The sequence below is a fragment of the Apteryx rowi genome, unplaced genomic scaffold (genome assembly GCF_003343035.1).
Source record: "Apteryx rowi isolate R43461 unplaced genomic scaffold, aptRow1 scaffold_22, whole genome shotgun sequence".
NCBI classification, from domain to species: domain Eukaryota; kingdom Metazoa; phylum Chordata; class Aves; order Apterygiformes; family Apterygidae; genus Apteryx; species Apteryx rowi.
The window spans coordinates 3,288,282-3,313,532 of NW_020448530.1; the positions used below are offsets into that span (position 1 = coordinate 3,288,282).

Below are 25,251 nucleotides of genomic sequence, written 5' to 3' on the forward strand. Positions count from 1 at the left end.
CTAGGCTGTGTGCCAGCTGGTGTGACATCTTTTTGGGGTAGGGAGAACTAAGGCAAGAGCGAGTTCAGCTTCAGGTTTAAGGTATATTGGCCCTGTAACTGCAGATCAGAGTGGTTGGTTTATGGTGGCTTTAAACTCCCTATCTGCACAGTGCAGACTAATTTAGCTCTTTTCTCAGATAACAACCTCAGTGAAGATGTATTGGGGATGTCTTAATTTGAGGGTTTTTTTTTTTACTCCAGACATCAACCTGCACTCTCCTTCTGGGAGGAAGCAGGGCAGTGAGGCAGCTTCATGTCATGGTAGATGCCCCGCAGAAGAGGAGGGTTTGATTCCCATCTGTGCAGCCCCTTTGGCAAGAGGAGCCGTGTGGCCGTGGCAGTGCTGAAGCTGTCGATTAGGTGTTGCTAAGAGGTGGYTCCCATTGAGCATGCATGATGCAGCAATGACACAGAAAGTGAGGAATTAAGCAGTGCCCACAGCTTTATGAGCTCGGGAGTCAATGAAACGGCAGTTCATAAACCTCCCGTTACTGGTGGTTCCAGGAGCAAGCCGCTAACAAGCCCAAATTTATTTACTTGCTCACCTTTCACAGTGCATTCATCGCGACTTGGCAGCCAGGAACGTGTTAGTCACTGAAGACAATGTGATGAAAATAGCCGATTTTGGCCTCGCTAGAGATGTTCACAACATCGACTATTACAAGAAAACCACCAATGTAAGTACTGAGCTGCCAAGCACATGCAGTTTTCCTTCTGGCAGGGAAATAGGCCATCGCTGCAGCAAATGGCCCGAATTCCACATTTCCCTTTTTAAAGGGGCTTGGGAGGAAGAAATGTGCTGGTGGCCTGACCTGTAGACAGGCTGGCCCCAGGAGTCTAGCCACCATCCATTTTCTCACTGACAGATACTGCTGGCGCTAGCAGCTGTCTGAAAGGACTTGGCTCTGCCAAGGACACTCTAGACTAAGAGAAACTTAGACTAAGACTTAGACTAAGAGATTTTTATCAAAGGGGAAAGCGTCAACAGAGCAAAAGCTGCAACTATAATGTAGCATGGAGATGGCGGTGGGAGAGGTGGAGGGTATGCAGAACCCAAGAACCTTGCAACTGCAAGGAGTTTCAATGCACAGGCAGTCCTAGGAAGCCCACCTTGCCCTTGCCCTTGCTGCAGCAACAACCAGACAAACCCAACCCAGAATCCTACTGATCCCTTCCAACATCATCTGGGAGAAACCTCCCTTAATTGCCAGTCTTTATCTTTGGAATTGTAATTTTGGCTCCAATAGATTTACCCCCCTTGGAGAGCTGAGAATGTAATGTCATTTGTGCAGCCCACCTACGTCCCATCTCTGGCTGTGTTCCCCAGTGAGATAGTGCTTGAGAAGACGACAAAGCCCTCCCTAAGCCAGATTATGGCTCAGACAAGAAATAATCTGCTCTGGCCCCTCCAGGGACCAAGCAGAGCATCCTGATACAGGATGGTCCCATTGAAACCTGGCATCAGCCCTCCCTCCTTTGGACTCCGTTAGGATCAAGATTGGGTTCATAGCGGATCTGGCCCTTGAATTCACTCTGGGAAGTTTTCCCTCTCATTCAGCAGAAGCAGCACTTGGACTGTGAGCCACACTGCTTCTTCAAAGCACAGAGATGGAAAGTGTTGCCCCATGTACTGCTTCGGAGCTAGCTGCATTTATGAGCAATAGACCCTGTTCCCATGCAAAGATTTCGATGCTCTGATACGTTAAACCTGCCTTGGCCGTGACATACAGTCCACTACAGAGAGTGTGTTTACCGCTAAAATAGCCAGGGAAGATCCAGGGATCAAATGCTCTAATCTTTTTACAAGTGGCCACTCCTGCTTTGCCCAGTGACTGGGAAGGCAGATGTGGTTGTTAATGAAAATGTTTCAAACTGGATTAGAAAAGAAGATTCAGATGGTGCCGTTGTGGCTGAGCGAATATGCTGATGGGACATTGCCTTTGTCTTCCTAATTACAGGGTCGGCTGCCTGTGAAATGGATGGCTCCAGAAGCGTTGTTCGACCGGGTCTACACTCACCAGAGCGATGTGTAAGCATTACCCACACTTAAACAAAAAAATAAAATAAAAGCAAAATAAACACCCTGGCATCCCAAAGGCAAACGCCATGCTAAACACAAACAGGGCTCGTGCACCGCTGGCGGGGTGTGGGGACACAGGGGCGGAGGGAGCAGTTCTGAGCTGTAGCTTTGCACATGTGGTTTGGCTTTACCCTTATCTAGTTGCTTTCATCCAAGGATCTCCAGGAGCTTCTGAAACACTGTAGGAAGGCAGGCAGGTATTTTTCATCTGGTTTATAGATGAGGAAATTCATCCTGCGGTCAAAAAGATTCATGCAAAAAAAAAGCTTTGTGCAAAAAAAGTTACCCTTGACTTCCTCCACACTTCTTTGACCCAGACGGTTACACGTCACTGGAGTACGTGGGATGAGCTTGAAATATTCTGCCAGTGTTAGTAGAGGTGATCAGAGAGTATTCAACACATGCATTCTCCGGTTAATTTTGCTGCTTCATTTAATTTGCCCTTCTTTTTCTAATCCTGTCTTGTCCATTTTAGTGCCTCCGCACCGTAAGGAAACAGAGTCTGCAAGAGATGATAAATCTATCAAACTGCTATCTTAAAGATTGCTCTTTCTTTTTCCTGACTTGAATGGAAAATAGAGCAGTCTAGGAAAAAGTTTGAGATAGCATTTGGACTTTACTAGGACTGAAGTAGCTCAATATGCACACTGGCTTTTTTATTTCAATATTTGGTTGATAATGGCATTTTTACACTAATTTAGCAGGCCGCCTGCCCACTCCCCAGGGTTCACCATTTAAAATCAGACAAATTTATCTTTTCTATTTCTGTAAATTTTACATGCTTTGGCTTTATTGATCTTAAATCATAGTTTCCGTGTTTAGGTAATGCTGCAGTGGGCACGATAGTTAAATCAAAGCTGGGGAAAGAGGGAGCGAGTGTGCACGAAAGAGAAACAGAGACAGATAATCCCCGTCTTTAAAAAGAAAAYTAAGAAGGCAAAAGATATTTTTGAAAAGAGGACTTTTAACCAGAGCACAGCTGCAGGACTGGAGTGTGTAACATTAGTGCTGCGCTGATTTTTGCTGGGGTATTTTTCTCCCAGCTTGGCCAGTGAAATGAGTGTTGTAACAAGCAAGTTTTGGTATCGGCTTGCACAATTAGTGGCCTGTGGTTCCAAGGCTGCGATTCAGTGAAGCTGTGCATGAATAATTTGATTTGTTCCATTCAGTGGAGCTGGTGGAAGACCTAACAAAGAGCTGGGGGTAATAGATGGGCTGTCACCTATCTGATTAAATGCTCATTTCAATTTCAGACTTGGTGCCTGGGATTTCTTTGCTATTGAGTTGGATCAGCAGAGATCTCCAAGTAACTAGTAAAAATGGCCTAGGCAATTAGTCATGCTATTGATGACTTTGTTAGCTATGCATGGCTGCACAGAAAGAAAGCRGAGCGGGGGGCAGGGAGGCGGGCAGAGAAAACCTCATTGAATTTTAAAGATCTTTCTTTGGTTTCCAGCTGGTCTTTTGGAGTGCTACTATGGGAGATCTTTACGCTGGGAGGGTCTCCGTACCCGGGAATTCCCGTTGAGGAACTCTTCAAGCTCTTGAAAGAAGGCCATCGGATGGACAAACCTGCCAACTGCACTCACGACCTGTAAGTAACCTGCCACCGTGTACCCTTCGATGCCCGACGGCGCTCCGCTCACCCTCTCCCCAGCCTCCCCGTAGCCCGAGGAAGCGTCACAAACACAGATCGCCTGCCACCGTCTTTTCCCACCCAACGCTCAGTCACCTGAGGTTCCTCCAGGGAACTCTGGCCACCAGCTCCACCACTGTGCCGCGTGGTGGAGTCGAGGGAGGCGTAAGCCAGGAGCGAATATGGCCCCGTTGGCAGACGAGAGCGATGCTGAGCTCTTCCATCTGCTCCTGGCGCTGCACATTCAGGGACGCCTCCTCTGGGACGGAAACCGTTGCTCGGAGGCCCGTTTGGTGTCCCAGAAAATGTCATAATTCCAGTTGGCTCCTTCCTTGGTACTTCGGCTCCAGTAACTTCCCAAGCGAGTGTGACTTAAGGATCATCTCGTTGCCCATGTCTGACTCCCCGTGGGGACCCAAGCAGGGAAAAGCAGCGGTTCCTCGTGCATGGGCCGCGTTGCCGGCCCTTCCCGGGCTCACTGGCCCCGCAAGCACTGYGGGATGAGCAGGACCTGCCTGGTGCCTCGTGCCGGTCCCTCCTGGAAATAGCGCTGCCCATAGCGTTTTGCTCAGATTGGAGAGATTTCAGGAGCCCCCTGATTTCAGGAACCACCTAAAGAGATTTCAGGTCCCTCTGCCACCCGCCTTGGTCCTGGCGGAGCAGCAGGCATGGAAGGGGGTCTGAGAGGTGCCCCATGGGCCCCTGGGTGACGACATCTCCCCCTGCCCCGCAGGTACATGATCATGAGGGAGTGCTGGCACGCGGTCCCGTCGCAACGGCCGACCTTCAAGCAGCTGGTGGAAGACCTGGACAGGGTCCTCACCGTGACATCCACCGACGTGAGTGTGGCTCTGCCACCGGCGCAGGGCACGGGGAGGGATGGATGCTCCTCCAAGGTTTTGCGCCTCATCCCCGGGGTAACGTCTCCTGGGTTTGTCCCCTCGCAGGAGTACCTGGACCTGTCGGTGCCCTTCGAGCAGTATTCGCCGGCTTGCCAGGACACCCACAGTACCTGCTCCTCGGGTGACGACTCCGTTTTTGCACATGACCTTCTGCCAGATGAGCCGTGTCTCCCCAAGCACCAGCAGTGCAATGGCGTCGTCAGGACGTGATGGCCCACCACCCGGACGGACGGATGGACGGACACGTGGAGGCGCGGGTGTGGGGGAGGCCGAGGACAAACCGTAGTGAAGGATCTTTCAATGAAACTGCTTGGTAATTCCAGAAGATTTTTGTTGTTGTCGAGCTGTTCAGGGTAATTTTTTTTTTTTTCCCATTTGCTGTATAAAAAGTCAAGAAGCACTGTTTGGCCTGAAGGAACTAATCTCTTGCCAAGATTATATATCATATATAATTTTTTTTTTTTTTTTCTGAACAGAATGTTAAATCTGGGGGGGGTGCTGACCTCTCCACCTCCGGTATTGTATTATCGAGTGCCAGAGTAGCCGTTCTGTGCCTGCAATACAAAGAAGAGAAAAAAATCTTCCTTTAAAAAAAAAAATGTGTAAAGAATGTAGAAATTCTTTGCTTATGCAATCTGTACATGAACCTTTTTGGTGGAGCTGAAAAGCCACGTTGCCTGCAGGGATTCATATATTTATAAAGAATATCTATATTTTTGTTGTTGTTTTTATAGCTTCGTGATCTACTACCCAGCTACTTAGAAGGAATCTTTTTTTTTTCTTTTTTTGGAAGAAGAAGAAAAAATAAACGAATAAGACGCAAATAATAGTAATTAAAAAAAAAAAAAGAAAGAAAGACGGTGAAGTCATCTTAAAGAGCGAACAGCAGCGCTTTGGCCCCGCTGGGTGACGACCTGCCCTTGCACCAGGGGCAGGGGCGTGCGAGGCGCTGGCGGCAGCGGGGTCCGCGCGGCCCCCGAGGGCGGAAAGCCGGCGTCCCCGCGGGACACGTCGCTCCGGCCGGGCGAGACGCGGGGGACCGGCTCCTCTGCCCTCCCGCGCGGGCGACGCGGCTCCGTCTCCGCGCGGTGGCTTGGAGAGAGAAGTTACGGGTACCTGTAGGCAAGAGCCTTTAACTTATATCAAAAAGGTTTATTCCAGAGAATCTGTGTATATATCTATAAATATAGCCTGTATATATATAAATAAATATATTAAAAAATAAAGAATGTATAATACTAATGCAACATAAAGCCGTACTGGGAGAGAGTCTTGGAATATGAGCATTGCAATCTAGGATATACTGATCTGGGCGAAAGAAGAGATTTTTTTTTGTTTTATATCTTCACAGTTTTGTTTTAAAAATTGTACCTTAACGTGTATATTTGTAAAGTTATTTATAGACGTTAACGTATCTGTTCATTGGTTTAAACAGTGTAGCGTTACTGTAAACTTTAAATTTCACCGAGCTTAAGGGTTTTTTTTTAACTTATTAAAAATGGAGAAAAAGTATATTAATCAAGTTTTTCTTTTGTGTTTATGGGAAATATTGAAAGAATGTATAGATGTACAGTCCTTTAACAAATTACATTTAATGTTATAAATATATATATATATGTGTATTCATTAAAAAAAATGTTAGTTTATCCTGGATTGCAGTGAGCAAAGGTAAGTTTATTTTTCAATACATCACCAGTGGTTAAAACCAAACAAATAGCAGCAGAGAGATGATTTTTACATATTTCAGAAAAACAGGGCCAAGAATTCTTCCATCAGTTTAACCACTGTGCATTAAGGGGGCGTGGGTGTTTATTTTTCTATTTTCGAATGAAGGTATTCTTTGTGGTCGACTTAATAACGAGTATGCAGCAAGGCTAAATGTTGACTTTGGATGATGCGCGTTAATTTTTTTTCCTCCCTTTGCCRGTACCGTTGTATTTTGGGTTTGCGAAATAACGTGTGGGCAAAATAGAGGAGTGACGCTGTTTGTAGGGGAGATGCAATGACTGCATATTTCTTTTGCGTTTAACACGTTGAAAAAAGCCCAGGATGCCTAGTCTGCTGGGTGGAAAATGCTGTGCTGTTTTGTTCCTCTATGGCAGATAAAGCTGTTGTTTAAAAGCACACGACTGAACAGGGAAATTTTAGTATGGCTCAAGCTGACCAGGGGGGAGGTTTGGGTGTGTTTTGTTTTTGGGGTTTTTTTTGGTCCAGAAGACTTTATGTACTATCACAAAGAGGCAAGGATAAGTGCATCCTGAATTCTTGCTTTCCATTTTTCTCTGGTGCGTATTACATATCAATGTTTCAGAATAACAGGATGACAGCATCTCATTTTAAGATTTTTTTTTTTTCTTCTTAGAGCCACAAAATCCTTATCCTAAAATAAATAATTTATAGTTTGAGGTTACTTCAGTGGAAGTTTGAGAAGGTAGATTTCTCTAGTTTTTTTGTTTTGTTTTTTTGGAATAAAAAGAATTTTTTGGTATTTTCTTACAAATGTCTGCTAATTGTGTACATTCCAAGTACTCGAAGCATTGAGTTTCCTGTACTGAAAAAAAGAAAATGTACAAACTGTGCATGATTTCAAATGTTACTAGATATTATAAATATATATATAATTTATTGAGTTTTTACAAGATGTATCTGTTGTAGACTTGTTGACTTAACATTTCTTATTCAATGCTTATATAGTTTTATAGCCTGGACTATTATCTTTAAAAGCTTAAAAAAATTAAAAATTCCAATTTTGTTACATTTTATACTGTTGATGTTACAATCCACAGGTTTGCATAGTGTGATTTTTCAAAGAGCAACTCTGTTCAGTTTATTTTAATACTGTACTTCTGTGCCTGACAGCTGCAGCTGTCGCAGGTGTGTGATGAACACTAAATAAAACTATTCTGCTTTTGTTAACATGGCAAACTTACTTTTACTGAAAAAATAAAAAACACGCTGTTAAATTTTGGGGGGTTTCCCAGTTGTGAGGGTCCTTTGCAAAYGCAAATCTTGTATTTTCCAGGATCTGCAGCAACCAAACCTGTGCGAGAGGGATGTATTTTAAAGTGCTGCTGTGTGTCCTGGCTGGCACAGCTTTTATATTCTGGATGATTTTGGAGGAGCAGGGCGACATTATTTCTTTATTATTCAGCATATTAATACGCGCCCAAGGTGGATAGGTGCAGGTGGGTGGGTAGGAGGTGTAATTTTCCCCCTTCCCACRCGGGATGGCAACGCCAGCCCTTTTTCTGGCGCTCATCAGTCACCACCACCGATTTCGGTCAGACCGGGGCTTCTCCCAGCCCGCCTGCGTCGGAGCAGAGGACGTTGCATTCGTGACGGCGATGCCGGCAGCAGCCGGGGAGGGAAGGGGGCTGCGTCCAGCTGGGCGCGGAGCAGGTACCCAGCTCGGGGTGGGCGGACGCGGGGCCCCATCCTGCCCGGCCCCACCGGCGAGGACAACCCCGGGGAGGCCTGGGGGCTTTGCCGTGCCGAGAGCACGAGGGACCGATCCCCCTGCGGCAGCCTGCGGCGCGCAAAACACCCACGAACGGGCAGAAAAAAGGTCCCTTAAGCACGTGTGGATGCAGACAGCAAAGCCACGGTGAGGCACAGCTCCGTCCCGGCGCGGACGCTGACCTGCGCCGGCGAGCTGGTGCGATAYTTGCTTTCCCTCTTGGGCGTCATGATGTCGCCCTTCGCTAGCAGCAGTATTTGCTTGCGGGTGAGGCAGCGGGGGGGTGTTTTATTTTAATCGCCCTGCCGTAGGGCCAGTTCTTCACCTAGGATGACGATTTGTCTTTGGCTGCAGAGCGTGATGCGCATTTAGGAACGTGCAAAAAACAGTCCCGAAGAGCATTTGCGATGCTGCTCAGGTGGGATGAGTCGCGGCACGTGTCCCACCACATCCAGCGCCGCTCGTCCTCCCCTTCGGTGTCTGCAGCCTCCCACCCAAATGGTGTGCCCTTTCCGCATGAAAGAGGCATTTTTCAGAAGAAATTTATTTTTCCTGTGTGGGTAACTGCATAAACAGGGCCTCGCGCCGGCCCCGTGACCTGTTCTGTGGCAACGTTCAAACAAATTACTAACGTGGTAACTTTGTATGTGTTCCCATTGGCCGCCGCTCCGTGGCGAGCCAGCGAGGGGCTGGCCAAAAGAAAAGTCCCAAGCCCTGCAGGTGTCAGTAACAGATGGAAGCGACAAGAACTAAAAAAGCAAGGTCTCCTGCTGCCGTTCAAAACTCTTGCAGGGCTTGTCTTCTGCTGGTGGTCTCCTCTGAGCACGTTAGTCTCTCCTTGGGGCTGCACAACCCACCAAAAGGGCAGATGGAGACACGGGTTGCATTGACACGAAAAAGGATGGGGCAGGTCAGTGATGGATGCACTCAGCTCCACAGAGCTACTAGCAATGGGAGGACACAAGGACATGCCCAGAGGAGATGCCAGGAGCTGAAGTGCTTTCTAGACCTGCTGGCAAATTGTCAGAGCTGGGCCTAGGGAAACAGCCCAGAAAAGAGATCTTATGGGACAGCGGTTCTGGGCTGCAGACTCACCAAGAGACGGTTTCAGGCAAGGAACTTGTCACACTGTCCTGAACCCTCATCTAACTATGCATTCTCAGCCCCCCTCTTTCTGATCATGGTTTAACTTACTCATGCCTCTGTTTTTTTCCTCCATTTCATCATCGTGAGGTTGTTTTTTCCACATRCAGCATCTCAGGTGTAGGCAACCCTTTAAGCAGAACAAGCGTTGCGCCCTGCCCCAACATGATGATTATCTAAGCCCAGGAGAGAAGTTGGTGTCCCAGCRCGAGGCAATGCAATCCCTGCAGGTATGGCTGCACCCACACACCCCACCACAAGTGAGCAGCTGGCCAGGCTGGCATCCGCTGGAGACCAGGCCACGGCCTCTGCTCCTATCTCAGGTGCTTTTTGGGGGGCTAGCAGCATGCAGGAGATGGGAAAAGAAAGCATGAAAGGCGAAAGACCTCTTACAAAATGCAGAGGTGGCACTGACCCAGGAATGATTTTGCTGAAGGCCAAAGCATGTCTGCTTGCATCACCCTCCAACCACTGCTTGCTCAAGTTATCTTAGCAATGCAGACAGAAGTGATTTTTGCCACCCAAGGATGAAGAACTTGAGCTGGGAAGAGAGAGGAGGGAGAAGAGGCAGAGTCCTAGGAGAGCAGCGTTTGCTGCTGCTGGTGCCATGGGGAGGTGGGAGTGGATGGAGGGCAATGACCGGTATTTTGGGGATGGATCTTCCTTGCCTTTTCTCTGCTCCTCCAGGCCTCTGGCATARGCAAAGCAGGCAAAAAAATCATGGATATTTTTGTCAGTCCCAGCAGCAGTCCTCTGCCCATTAGATACACCACTATTTGGCTCATGGCTTGGGCAGTAATTCAGGTGTGACTGAAAACAAAATGATGGGTTTTGTGCCCCTTCCTCAGCGCCTTTCCCCAGCACAAGGAAGAAGGACCAAAGTGTCATCACTTCACAGATGGAAAACCATCTGGCTGCTGGAGCCACGACCACCTCTGCTTTCTGCTGGGCTTCTCACCATGTGTTACACCAATGCAAAGAGCTAGAAGAAACCTCTGGGGTGAGGGGGGCCTGGCTTCTCCACAGCATGCAGGGAGGTGCTGACCTACACACCTTTATGGCTCTGGGATGCACTCCCCAGGAACRTGAAGGTACAGGGCAGTAAATCAGGCAACACAAACTAAACCAGTGCTGAACAGCCCAAGATGCACCATGGATAATCAATAGCTTTAGAGGCTGTGAGCAGCAGTGGTAAAACTTGTTACCTTTTGACTCATGCTGACAAGGCATCTTCATAGGAGAGGAGCAGAACCTGCAGTGCTGATGGCAGAAAATCAAGGCTGATAAAGGCAATATAAATCAGAGCAAATGCCCCCAAAACTCTGCTAGACTTGCAGTACTGGGTTAAAAAAAAAACAGCTATCTTCCTACAAGCCTTCACTGAAGCTACCCCAAAGAACTAACCAGTTTAGAGAGTAACTTTGCAAATCCAAGGTGATTACTGCCTGCACAGACTTAATCTCTAAACTTGGTGAAGAACTGTTGTTGTGCGCTCCTGACATGCTCACACACACACACACACACACACACACACACGGAAAAGCATCCCAGACCACCGGGATCTGGCCAGCAGTTTGACACTTTCCCAGGAGTCAACACATTTGTACTACCAGAAAGCCCTGGTCATCCAGAGAAGTCTGAACCCAATCCAAGGGAAATCACCCTTTGCCCTTTCTGGGCAGCACACCAGTATATTTTTGCCCAATACATCCAATAACTTGTTCAGGAAAGGATCCTCTGTGCTGGCCTTCCATCAGACACTCATCTAGCCTGCTGAACAGGGCAAAAACCCCCGTTTATTGCTTCCAACCAACCAGTCAATATTGATTTTTCCACTCCCAAACCAGTAATACAGAGGAGGCAGTCAAAAGCCAACTACAATTTTCTCCAAAAGCAAAAATTGTCTAGTCTTTGCAGAACTTGGTTTCAAGCAGGCCTTGAAATTAAACCTGTCTTAATAATCTCCTGTTATTAATGGATGCAGGAGAGAGAGAGAGATGTGTTTGCATCTTCTTGTGCCTCCCTTCAGCTTTTAGGTCCTTCAGCCATTTCTTTCCTGAAGGAGATGGTAGACTTGCAGGTTACAGTGTTTGAGGTCTTTCTGGAGGAACAAACTCAATGAGTAGTGTTGGGGGAGGTCACACCTTTCCATTACACACCTCACTTACAGGGTCTCAAAACAATCAATCATCTTACCATCCCAGTGTAACATGTACATACATCTTCTACGTGGAAAACACATGCACTCAAGTACCAACAWGATGTGGCTGATGCTCACCACACCTTCACTGTGTGCCACCACCAGCGAGCAGCTGGACAGGATCAGCTGCTGAATGCATACAACTAATTCAGTTTGGCAAGTCATTTTGGAGGACTCTCCATTCTCTGCCGGTCTAACTTTCTGCCTGAGACAGTCTCCTAGGGATGTCTTCTACCACTTGAGGCCAGTGAGGAGACTGTCTTGTCTTAGCAGACGGTAATTCAGTCTCCACTGCACCCAACCTTGTCCTGCTAAGGAAACTACCACAGAGCATTAATTACGTGACCGTGAACCTCGAACCCTTAGGAAACACCACTGACTAAGCACTGCTGAGTGTGTCAGCAGAAAGGCACTCAGGCATTTTGCTGATGAGGGCAGTGCAGAAACCTAAGCAGAAGCGAAGAGACCGGAGCCTCTGCGAGCACAAAGGGCACAYGGATGGCAAAAGCCAACCCATCTTCACAAAGGGAGGGGAAGGACCAACCTGCCAGATGGTTTTCCAACAAAGATGTGATACCTTTCTAAATACTTATGAGTCCACATGCTGGGAATGTGCAGCTGCTGGAAAGGAGCATTCATTTATAACCTGCATGTGAAAAGTTCGAAGTTATGGCAGTCTTTGAATGGCACCTCAGAGCTCCTGTTATACAAGTAATCCGGATCTCTGGTGCTTACTCTTCCTTGGAAAGAGACCGTGCCACCAACTCTACCTCACAAAAGAGATGGAGGAGGTGAATTTTTGGGCTGATTGATCTGGTCATTATGAAATGCGTTTGTGGAAATGCCCTTTTCAGTATATACATTCCTACCTAATGCTTCTGTTGGAGGTTTACAGCTTGGACATGAAAAACTTATGCAAATGTCTCCCACAGCCATTTATGGTCAAACTGTTGGAAAACACAGGGAAAATACAGAGCTGGACCGGCTTAATGAGATCCTGCACAGTCTCCTTTGTAGAAAAGYTGTTCCACTCAGAATAACCCTCATCATCTCAGCCTGGGGTGTACAAACACCTAACTAKTAAAAATCTCCTGCCAAGCAGTCCTTCAAACTACCCACGGAAATATTCTTACCCCAACAGGACAAATGACCGAAAGTCCAGAAAGTTAGGTAGTGCCTTTGCAAGCATTACCACCTTCCAAATATTGCAGGAGAGAAAAAGACAGCCTGTGCAATATATCCCTAATGACCAGAGAATTTTATCTGGTGAGGTCTGAAACCGTCATGCTTGGCGCCTGAGCAGCATCATGACTGCTAGATGAAATATGCAGATAAATACTACACACATGGTGAGGCAAACACTAAACAAACAGTGAGATCCAGCCTGGGATGGAGGTCCCTGGCTGCAAGGGAGGAATGTGAGAAGGAGCTTTCGGCTCCCCTTGTACCGGCTAGGCAAAGGCATTTATGCTCTTGGAGCCTTCCAGGGTGGACACTCACTCACCTTGCCTCTGCAACAGTAAAGTTTGCTGCTAGTTAATAAATATGTAGTTATAAAGTTGTATCTATATGTTTTCTAGTTACAATTTAAGCATATAGAATAATTTTGCCAGTAAGTAAATATACTGATAAAATTCATGCTTTTAATATTTTCTACCAGTTTTACTGCCGTGTACTACTAAGATCAGAATTATGGGCTGAAACATTTCAGACACAGCTCTTCCACTTCTTCTTATGCCCCTTCAATTAACTTGAAATGAGAATTTTCATTGTAATGTTCTCAGAGTGTAGGGGATATATGCACACTTGCATCACATTTCATTTTATTCTGAATTATTATTTATTTGTGAGGATCACAGTTTGTTTCTCTTTTTAAAAAACAAAGAAGAGGTCAGAAATCTGAGCCAGCGGCAGCCTTCAGATACCAATTCCATTTCACGCCATGCCATACTATCAGCTTTCACTCTCTGAGAGCAATTTTAATGACATTTTCAGGAATTAGGATTGCAAAAGCAAAGCTGTTATTGGATATCCAGAAAACAGAAAGGTAAGTGCTGTATTCATTACAACAGTACAATGTCATGTTGGCACAGAAATACTCTTGACTTTTCCATCAGCCTTGCACTTAAATATAGAATTCAAGAAATTTTTACAAGGTAGAGGAAGGGCAAAAAATTATTGGCAAAGGGGGTGGTTTTGAGGTTACAAAATCCAAAATAGTTTTGGTTGGCTGACCAAAAGCTAGTTAATTTTTCTGAATGCACTGCAATTTTCATGTAGGTGGTACTAACTTGTATTTGCTTTGCCTAGGTTGCTATGTCATGTAGATATTATGAACAGGAAGAACTTAAGTGCAGTATGACCCCAAGGAGAGTGGGCAGATCTCYAGAAGGGAGACACCGATCTTCATCATTAAAGTCAGTCCTAAGAAATCACGTAAAGACCATCATTTTAGTTATTAGGCAAAGTCTCCAGCAAAGCCAAGGGAGGTTTGCTTGTGTGGGAGGGACCAGAGAAATAGGACCTCAGTGCATGTGTTAGCACGTAGCACAGGGAAGAAAAACACTTGTTTATGCAACACTGAAGTTGAGAAATGAAGCAGTCAAGAAATGCAGYGTTAGGGTTGAGTGCTCCGCTGTAATGTTGCCTCCCAGTATTTAAGGTTCAGCAGTGGTGCTTTTGCACATCCTTATGAATCAATGCAACAGGCAGTCTTCCCAAGGCAGGGAAAGATCTGCAAAATATGCCAGCCGAGGTTGTTCAGTGACAAGACAACCTTTGATTATCATTCCAAAGAAAAAAGAAAAAGACTTTAATTGGAGCCACCACCATCCTTATGGTCTCAGCTGGGAAGACTCTGGCCTCGATCTCCTGATCTGCGTGAGCTGTGCCTTGGCATGGGGCCTGGGGGGGTCACTTCACACCCTCAGTAGCAAAGAGTTATGCTAAAATAAGAGGACTATCGCTTGGCTGGCTGATGAGTGTTTCAGTCTCAATGCCAGTATCAAGATAAGAGCTGAAAACTGTCACCACTGATATGGGCTCCTGCCCCCTTGACAGACGCACCAGGAGCAGAGAAGCAACAGGACTGAGCGCTCTGCAAAGCCATGGCGAAGCAGCCCTTGCCCCTGCACCCTGCACAGAGCCCATTGCTGGACCACTGCCTCCTCCCTTTCCATCCAGCATCTCCTCAGGAACCTACGTCCTGCTCTGTAGTACCTGATTTTTCATTATCCACTCCATCATTAGCAGATTTCTGGCTCTGCATCCAGGATGCTCTTCTCAGCTGACACATTTCAAGCCAACTGCCCCTGCTCACAGGGACRGGAGCACTTGAAAAGGCTGCTGCGAGCTAAAAGTAGATACTTCCTTACAAAGCTCATGTCATCTTTCAATATTTGACTATGCAAGAGAGCCAAGGCAAGCGCAGTCCCATCATTTATGGTGAGAGCTTTTTTTCCCCTTTGAGAAATGAGAATCTGTAGCTACAAAGSGACTTATCTTCCAAGTTCATATATATGACTTTCAAATTTCCCAGCATATTTTGCATTTAATTCCAAATGATCAAATCAAATGCTGATCTGACCTTTGTTTATTTTTGTTTCCTCGATGTCTGAGTGATTAGTTTGGCTCAGAAAATGGATTTAACTATCAGTTCCAACAACCGCTAATTACAGTGACTGAAACCTAACACTTAATTCCAGCCTCAAAGGAGCCAATGGTTCGCATCAAATATCAGATAAGGCAAAACATCTCARTTTAGTCTGGCTATACATTTGTCAGAGTTCTGTGCAGAATTCAAGCATGAGCAAGATACAACCAAGGCAGTGGAAATCAGATATTGACAAGCTCTCTGTAGCACTCAAGGAATGTAACCCATCCCATTTGTTTTAGGTACCTTGAATTTCAGGCACGTACAAAAAAGATTTTGAGTGGGAGATCTAATGCATGGACAGCACACATTTCAGCTGCAAAATAATGTATTAGCTATCAATCTCTGTCTAATTTCACATCTTAAAGCCCCAAGGTGCTAAAGCAACCTAAGCTTGACTAAGTTTTTGTAAATTTAGTCAAGCAAGAGCAACGCAAGCTAGAAGAGCTGGATGAGTTGGCGGCACGTTTCCCAGGTATGCAGAAGTAGATAGGGTCAAATGACAAGTGGGGGCACAAGAAGGGCTTTTCACATCTCTGCATATTCTTTAGAATGGCACCAGGGCTGCCAATCTTGAGCGTTGAATTTCTGCATCTAGCTATCACCATTCACAAATATTGAACCAAAGGGGGACATTTTTAGAAGGACTGAGAGCTTAGGCTCCCAATATGGTGCAAATTAAAGCTTTAGCACTGTTAGCTCTCTGGTCATATATGCAAATCACATTGCAACGGTAACCCTAGGAGTCAGGACRTGAAACCACTGGCATTCAGCGGAGAATTAACTTCTGGAGTCCTCAACCTTAGCCTTTCCTGGGTAAAATGACAAGAGGATTTCATATCTTTCTACCACTCCCTTAAAGCATATGACTTTAAAGCCAAAAAAAGAGTATTTTACTGTTGGAAATTATCCCCTTATTTATGTGCCAATTAACRTGAGGATTTAGCTGTCTAACCTTCAGATGCTCAAGTCTGAAAGTTCTCTCCTTTTCTTTTTCCAAGCATTCTTCTGCATGACATTAAACTGCACATTTTTCAGTATTTGCCTGAGAAAGCCAAGCACTGTTGTTTGAGGAAGGCCATGAACTGGGCACAGATTGTTCCAGTAATCCCCCGCACAACTTTCCCAAGGGGCTCCCACGGCAGGAAACCCCCACAAACAGCCTTTCAAGGATTCTGGCACATCCCAGTAGTTATTTTTCCTGCTGCTGCATCAGTGACTCTTACTCTGGAGTAAGCCTAACACATCCATTTGCCCCGGAGCCAGGGCTTTACCTGTGCTCATTTACYATAAAAACTCTGTTGTTCTGTGGGAACATCTGCTCGTTTGTGCTCCACCCAAACACCCCACACATTCTTCAGAAATTTCTCTTTCTACAGGTCTTGCTGCTTTTTGCCAACAGCAATATACACACTTGACATGCTAAGAAAAAGTATTTATTGGGAGGGAAAACATGTTCCTCATAAATTATTTTCGGTGCAGGACGAAGAGCACCAAACTAACGCTCCTGTACTTTAGGAAACCTGCTTGCAAAAGAAAAGGAGATTGAATGAGTCAGTTAAGGTGAAATGCCTGCCATTCCCTCTCTATAATTCACTTCGAAAAGCACTGAGGGTAATTTACCTAGGTACTGTAGTAAACACGAGTCACTACTGGACAAAGCGTGACAGAGCAGCTGCATAAAAACTCAGGAACCGCATTCTTCCTGGCTGAATCCATGCTACATGAGAGAACAGGGAAAGGGATTTCTACCCCGTGCTTCCCCTTTGGCATGCATGAAAGGAGCTTGTATCTGACCACCTAGAGTTGCTCCTGAGCTCCCTGGTGACCATCCATACCAGGCGCAAAAGATTGGACATGTATGGAAGAGGAAAAGCCCTGCCCTGGTGGATGTGGAAGACACTGCWGTGCCAGACAAATCCAGGCTATGGGGCTTGTCACAGTTTTCTGTATGGCTACRTCCCCACATTCACAATTCCAGCCCAAAGAACCAGGACTTTTGGTTCTTTTCACTTTTCAGTCTCAGTTGGAGCTCTTTTTATTTGTCTTCCTGTGGTTGAATTTGGAGGGTATGTTCCAAGGACCTTTTATAGCTTTTCTTTGCAACTCTAAAGTCTGAATGTCATTCACTATCATGACTCCAGCATCCAAGGTTTCAGAAAGCAGAAGCACAGTTGCCAGCTCTGCTTTTCACTTTCCTTTAAGATCACTTAAATCTTTTTTTTTTTTTTAAGAAAAATTACTATTTTTGATCCTGAAAATATATGGAAGTTTTGTAAATCTAGCTGATGGTTCAGTCCTGACTACACTTCCTGCCTTTCTTTCACTCTGACTCTGATGTAGTTTAGATGAGAACAACCTTTTAAATTTGGGGGGGTGACGGGCTATTAAAACCCTCTGTGTGAGCTGGTATTTCAGTCATTCCTGTGCTTTACACTTGATCTTCAGCCATATGAAAGCAAATGAGTAATACTTTAATATTTCATGGCTAGTCATGCTGGAATGGTTGCTACAAATTTTTCTTCTCTCGGATGACCCAGTGCTCTTCTTTATTCCTGTTCAGAGATTCATTTTGAAATTGCAGTTTCTATGTGTTTTCCCCATCCAAAGGCAAACAACAATCCCTGTTTAAGTAGATATGGGCAGAAAACCTTTCTTGAGCCTCTTATTTGCAGTCTCATTACTTTATTTAAGTATTGCAGGTTCCTACCAAGACTGAGATCTCTTTGTATTGAGCAGTGCACAAATGCGGGCCCAGCAACAACCAAAAGGGCCAGCTCTGATCTCCATGCCCCTCCAGTACAGTATCTGTAAAGCCAATGCAAAACAAATACCACTTTACATAGTCCTTTGCAGCGTTATGTGATTGGCCCCAATGTTAAGCAAAAGGGATCATTTTTAGGAGCTGCCTTCAAAACAGCTGGTTACCTAAGAGTTGCCTCTGGTTGGATGCTCGTTCCAGTGCGCARTGCAGGCAGGCTTGGTGGACAGAGTTTCTGTAAAACCTGTTCAAACTGCAGTTGTGTGCTTCTTCACTTTGCTCCTGGTTTCAATTAATCTGACTTGATTTAATCTCCTGTAATTGTGCAGTGTGTTTTTATTTAAATATGCCTCCAGTCTCTTAACAATTAGTACATCCATGCATAAGTGATGCCGGTACCTCAGATCTTGTCAAACTGCTTCGCTCACTGTTTCATTATCTTCAGCTCCAGAAACTCCCCTGGTGACTGCCAGGAGCTGAGCGAGGGCATTTCTCCCTCAGGTTCCAGATCATCTTGTGAAAGGCCTTTTGTGATCATGAGGACTATACTGAAACAGCTGCTGGTGCTGGGAAAGCCCTATTAAATCATCCACATATCCATGCTTCTTATCAGCCATGCTTTACCTCTGTGACTCTTAGAAGTGGTTGTGCTAAGAAGCCATGTGCTAATTTTGGCTTGCAGGAGAAAATTAAGACTGAACAACTGTTACCAAGAGGTATGGACCAGGTTCCAGGCCCATCTCTGCCATGGTTAGTAACCGCTGCAACTTGTTTAATTCCTCTGTAAAATTAGATGGAAGGTTATGGTTGGCTATCTCTGGCTTCCCTTGCAGCGGAGTGGTAACCTTGGATTTTCAGCCATGAGCTGGGATAACTGGCTGATAATTTGTGCGGCTACAGCCATAGATGCGTGCACAGGCCATTGTACRTCTATTGTCTGGTTAGGGAAAGAGTCTGACAAAACTGTCTTCAGACCCAGTTTTCTGACTCAAGATAGACAGAAGATTTACCAACTCCCTCAGAAGTGTGTATTGCACAAACTCAGGCCAGTAAAAGCAAGAAATGGGAGGCCAAGCACRTGCTTCTCAAATGTCCACTTTGTGTCCAGGACATCCTTCACCACCTGCTTAATGTCCACCTTCCACCGGTCCTGCTGTTGGAAGAGAAACAGGGAGTAGCAAGTTTCTCTCCAAGTTCCCCTGCTGTTCTCACTGAACAAAGTTGTTCAGATGATGGGTTAATGCTATCCTTTCTAACAAATTCTCCATAAAAGGGCTGGTAATTGCAACTATGACGAGCAGACACCAACTAGGGATGAATCAGTTAAGTCCTCCTTTCTTGTCTAGAGCTACAGATTATGTCTACAGTGGAAAAGTTCATCTTTTAGAAAAYATATTCGTTGGCATGATTAGATCAACACCATCAAAATATTCAATATTACTTTGCCTTTGGCAGCAGCAAGGACAGCTGGGCAAAGCAGCATTTACCATTATGCTAGTTAAGGCATGTCAGATAATAATACACTTTCTAACTTCAGGCAGTCTCCCACAACAGACAAGCCATTGCAAAGGAACCACTTTCAGTGGTCACTGAATAAAAGAAAATCTTTTTGAGGTTATATGTATGGGATGGGTCAACACTCATCCTAGTAGAAGCCTCTCAGTGGAGGGGGAGTAGCATGCTACGGCAGCTTGCAGGAACAAACCCAAGAGCACCRTGCCACCAACATTAACAGGAGCTCTGCACACTCCCACCAAAGTCTGAAATGCAGCACTGGGCAGTGCTGAGAGCTCTAGAAGGTCTTGGGAGCTCTTAAAGGGTGGTTTCCAGCTGAAATAACAACTTGCACCCACTACAAAACACTTCTTGGACAGCAAATCAGTCTGTGTCCATGCACGATACAGCCACACTCATGAGCACAACTCTTCTGGGCCTGCCCCCTTCTCTGTGCAATTCACTGGACTTGGGTGGCACTGTCTGCACCCCACTTTCCATCAAACTTTGCTCCTTCAACTCTGACCGTGCCTTCTCAGAGCTGATGTTGTGAAGGTTTCTGTTGCAAATGCTGTCTCATATTATTCACTTTAAAATCACTCTTGCTTTCAGACTCTCCCTCCTAGTACTTATAGGCAGTCCACCTGTGCAAACAGATAATAGATGAGGTGCAAATGGTCTAGTAGAATAACCTACATACTCAGATATAGTTTCTTGGTCTGACAAGACTAATGAACCTTGCTGCACCTGTAAGAGGTTTCCTCATACCCTAAACACACAGACAAGTGAAAGGTGCTTCTTTAGGTCAAAAATACACACATGCACTGTAAGCCATTCAGGAGATCTAGAGAGCCATAGGAGCTCACAAAAGTGAGTTATCACAGCAAAGAAACTATGCTGCAGCCATGGCAGAGATCAGCACAGGTCAGTCAGCACAGCAGCAGTGGAGCAGCGCTGGAGCCCCAACCTGCAGGCATCACAGCCCTTGAGGCTTCTCCCGATGAGCTAGGGACTACACAAGGCRAACTCCATCAATGCGTAGGCCACCATCTGAGAGCAGCCTTCATCATCTGAACAACACCTTCACAGCGCAGGATGCGAGCACAGCTGGCACTTTCCCCAGCTGTAATCTAGCCCAGGCGCCAGCAGTAGGAATTGTCCTGTGCTGCCTCTGCCCTGCTGGAGGACTCCCCGGTCCATGGGAACTCTTTCCCTTGGCAGTTCAGCAAGTTTTTCTGGTTTGCTTTGTATTGCCATAGTAGAACGGAGTAGCTGGTATGGCTACTCTGACTGACTGACTCCTACCCAGCTGCCTAGGAAAACTGCCATAGGAGGAGATGTGAAATTCAATGTTTCAGAAGGATCTGCCCTGGCTTGAGAAAAGCCATGGAGCTGATGTGCCAAAAAGCCTGGGCCAACAAACTAAAAAGTCCATACGGCAGAAGTTACCTTCCCCTTGCAGTCAGAGAGATTTCTAATGAGCATTTCGACTTTTGCCTTCTCTGACAGTCTAGCAGTTTGTATGGGTTCCTTCCCCGGAAGATGTGCACGCTTCATAGATACACCTGGGTTAGCGCTTTTTCTTGCCCTCATTTAAAAGATGGCAAATTAAAGAACAGGTTAGACTAGGTAAAGGCAGAAAGACTCCAAAAGAGCCTGCAGAAAGCAAAGACTGGAACTCATCCGAGCAGCACTTCTGGATCCCCACAAAAATCTGTCTTTTGTCCACTGCAGACTGCCTGGGCACACTCCAGCTGAATGCCTACAGCCACAGGACATCTGCTGCAATTCTGCACATGCTCCTCCTTCTCTCTGCTCTCCCCACAGAGCAGCATCCCAGCTGTAGACACAACAGGAAAGTCTTCTACAAATCTTTGTGAACTCTTTCTGCTTATAAAAACAAGTAAAACCAACATTTCTTGCAATTAACAGGCAAGACTTGGTTGGTTATCTACATGGATACAGCCCCATAGGCAACCGTCTCTCTTTCTGCAGCAGTTCTCCAGTTTCATGAAACTCATAGACTCAGTCACGGCCTGCCCTGGGGGCTGTACCCCCAAACCAGGGTTGTCCGAAGCAGGGCTCTTCCCTCCCTCCTCTTGAACGCATGGGCTGAATTTAATGTCCCACCCTGCCAGCCTCGGGCCAGGGCTGAGGATTTCCCCCTCCAGCTGGAGACAGAAAGGGGGACAAGAAGCCCCATGCTCCAGGAGGGGTTTGCAGCCTGAATCTGATATGCAAAGTGTCCCTGGCAGAGCTGTAAGCTGTACCAAGGCAGATCCCCCACACCATCAGAAACGGCAGTCCCACAAGAGAAATGCCTCTCCAGTCACCAGTTTTAAAACGATTTCTATTTGCATTGCAATGAATTTGCCACTGGCAGGGGTTGAAACTCAGGAGTTAATGTACTGCAGGTTTATGGTAAACAAATGCTTCTGGAGCCATAATTCATGTTAATTGACAAAAGCTGTCTACAAGGCTATGAAATATGCACAGCATAGCTGCAAAACAGGAATCCCTGGGTGCATCGGAAAATAAACAGTGTCTTTGCTTCCAAGCGCCATGATTRCTTCTCTTTTTCACATCGGATAAAAACAGCTAGTTACGTCCACATCTGAAATGARGTCTGAACAGTCACAGGCATATCTGCAGCAAACTAGCCAAACACAAGAACTGGAAGAGGAGCTTACCTGAGAAACAGGGGACCATTCCCATCCACTCCACGCTTTGATCACAAAATGCACTAACAACCCAGCCTGCTCAGGGCGATGAAAATCATCAGGCAATTACCATTTGTGTGACCCATTTTCATCACTTCATTAAAAACAAGGGGCCAACTGGGGCAAATTGGCTTAGTTCCATTGACTAGAGCGCAGTCTGGCCCCTAAGATTTATCTGCTTGGAAAATAGATGTATTTTTTGAGTAGATCCATTTTTAAGCACTGAACTGCATTAGCAGCCTTACAGATACGTTTAGAAGCAGAAGTTTGGTTACCAGTGAGGAAATTAGTGCAAAAGCGAGGAGGAGATGTAGCCAAAGATCTCTACCACGAGCACTGAGCCAGGGTTTAGTCTGTTAGAAATAGAGTTTTGAAGTGAGATTGCAAATGTTGAGCGTAGAAGATCCTTCAAGGCAGCAAGGGCAACTTCCTGAAAGTTTCCATTTTGTCAAAGTATGCCATCACATCAAAGCACAACCACTCTGCAGAGTCATTTGGGTTTGACAATGAATTTGGGGAAGAGAGAGCTGAGAGAGGCACTATATTGTGGTGTGATTATTTTTTTTTTAAATGACCTTTTGGACCTAAAAACAGTAATATTAAGAAATTGCATTTTAGGAAACCATTCAAAGATTTTCTGTATTGTTTCTATGAAAAACTAGCTTTGAAACCATGAAAGCTGTCACAAACTAAATTGTCTGTTTATGCCGGTAGCTCTGGAGGACATTGTTTAGTATTATAAAACCCATCCTAGACCAACCAGTCCAGTTTTTCCCCCCTTTCCTGTCCCTATTAATATTATTGAACATTTAGAAGGGAAAAAAGAAATTCAAGGGAATGTCCTGGGAAGCAAAGTCCTCTTTCTAGATTACACAGAAAGGAGGGGTTTTGCCACCACTGAGGACACTTCCTGGCGTGGAAGGGGAGAGGGTAAGAGCCAGCACTGCTCAAGCTGGGAGACCACACAGTTTGAGAGGTGATGTGACATGAAGGCAATTGGACTAAGTTCTACCAGATTTTGCCCTGAAATAACTTTTGCCATAGTCCTGGCTGAATTGTTCTTGGTTTACCTGTCTTACACTTTGCTAAGCCCCAGGGTCCAGCCTTATATCTTACCTTCCTTATGTGTTGGGAGTGGTAATAACGGATGTCTCATCATCCATTCCCCACCTCATGGCAAGATTTTGCCAATCTTGTTGACACTGGGTTGTTCCTTACTCCTAAGAGGGGTCCTGGTGCATTCGACGTTCAACACGAGCACTCAAGGATGGAGGTGTTGCTAGGGAGCACACAGCTGGCGGGATTCGGCATAGACAGGACAGCAGCGCTGAGCCCCAATTGGCCCCCTTTTTTAGTGGGGCCATTCTGCTGATTCACTCCCACATAACTAGTAAAAGAGTACGGTGAACGATTCCTGCTTCAAAAGGCCTAAAACCCCTGAGCCCAGCCCTGCTGTCATCACTCCCACAGCTCATCCTTTACTTTCTCAAGTCGTTCCACGTGTGCATGAGGTCAGCCCTGCGAGGATTTTGGGGATCAGACTTCAGGTGATCCTGACCTGTCCTCACTCACAGGAGGGGAGGAAAGATCTCTCTCCAGCTGGTCTTGAAGGTGTTTTTTCTTGCCAGAGGTACCTGATGATGGTTCCTCTTAAAATAAAACATTAGTAATCTTTCTGATTACATTCAGGTGCTCTTAGATGGGCAAGGAGAAATGAGTCAAGGCTGAAGACACTGTCAAAAAGAGTGGAAGAGGAACGTTAGGTGGCAGGGCAAATTGTTCTCATTCAGAAGCTCAGCTTAAAAGAAGTGTTAAATTGCGGGAGGTCAGTGCTTGTAACTAACAGCCTGCCCTGGGAAGCCCTCCTCTCCCTCCCAAACCCAGGCACTTTGTGAGGGCAAACAGGGTTTCTCACACATTTTGAACCTGACCCTGCATCACTGAAAGCAGTCAAGCTTTGCTCCAGYGAGTGCCAAGTTCACAGGTGAGGAGGGAATGCAGCCCCTGTGCATCCAGCCTAGCCCGACTACAGTGAAAAGAGCATTTCTGAAACACGTCAGCTGAAATATTTGAACCAGCAGGTTTTCAAATCCCTGTGTGGACAGAATGAGTTGCTTTTTAGCAGGTGTTAGCAGGAAAAGATAAAGCTGCTCATYTGAAAATATGTCATCGTTCATTTGGAAATGTGTCAGTACGAGTGTGTTAGCACCTTCTTGCCAGGCCTGGACAAGCTCTGGAGGAGGAGAACGGCTGAGCCAGCGAGGAACGTGAGAGGCAACTCGTGGTGGGGGCAACCCAGCGCCACGGCCCAGAAAGCAGCTCCCCTCCAACAGGAGCGTTTTCAAGCCAAGGGAGTTAGAAAGGAGTCTGCAGCTGCCAGCATTTTACACCTGCTCCAGGCAATGCTGAGGACAGCATCTGGAGCAGCTGCGGCCACATGRAGTCCTTTCAGCACTACGCTTTCCAAGGCTGATACTGTTGTGAGAGCTAAACCGAGTTCAGCAGTAATGGGACCATTACAGGAACCAGAGCAGGAGCGGAAAGGGGTCAGCTCTCCAGAGCTCAAGCTGCTCTTGTGCTTGCCCTGCTGCCAGGGCTGCTTYGGCATCTCAGCCAGCATTTCGGATACTGTTCGCTCAGAGCAAAACCTGGCCAAGGCACCTTCATGTCGCTCCATCCATATCCATAGCAGAGCTTCAGGCACAGGGTTTGTCTGGCTTGTATTTCTCCGTGCAGAGCATCTGCACAGTCCCATTGACTTGGCATTTACCCAAGCAGCTGCTGATACAGTCCTGAAGAGACACAATAAAAAGGCTGGAGGAATGTACAAGTCCACTTTAATGAGGAATGAGGGACCAGTGAATCTGGCCCCTGAGGACCACAGATATTTATTTTCATGATAGTGTTCTAGCCCAAGACAAGAACAGCCCTCGTCCCTTGGATCCAAATTCCCTATTTACAGACATCCCCAAAGGGCAAGTTTTGAAGCCAGCTCCCAACTCACTGCTTACAACCAGATTTTGTATTTTGAGCCATATCTCTCTTTGGCACAAACAAGTGGGTATAAACCTAAGCCACGGGGACATTGAACAGCAGCAAAGATGATGTGAACTGGGATGTTCAAACCTCCATCCTGTTTCCCGGCACACAGTGGTTCCCCTTCCA

The 25,251-nt window shown here is 46.1% G+C and overlaps 1 protein-coding gene across 1 annotated transcript in view; it reads left to right on the forward strand.

Moving 5' to 3' along the window:
- FGFR3 (fibroblast growth factor receptor 3) overlaps positions 1–4,869 on the forward strand; it is a 190,491-nt gene extending 185,622 nt beyond the window's left edge. The window contains exons 13-17 of the mRNA XM_026064551.1: positions 596–718; positions 2,000–2,070; positions 3,578–3,715; positions 4,491–4,596; positions 4,705–4,869. Of these exons, the coding sequence (XP_025920336.1) occupies positions 596–718; positions 2,000–2,070; positions 3,578–3,715; positions 4,491–4,596; positions 4,705–4,869 (603 nt within the window). The remainder of the gene's footprint in view (positions 1–595; positions 719–1,999; positions 2,071–3,577; positions 3,716–4,490; positions 4,597–4,704) is intronic.
- The last annotated feature ends 20,382 nt before the right edge of the window (positions 4,870–25,251 follow it).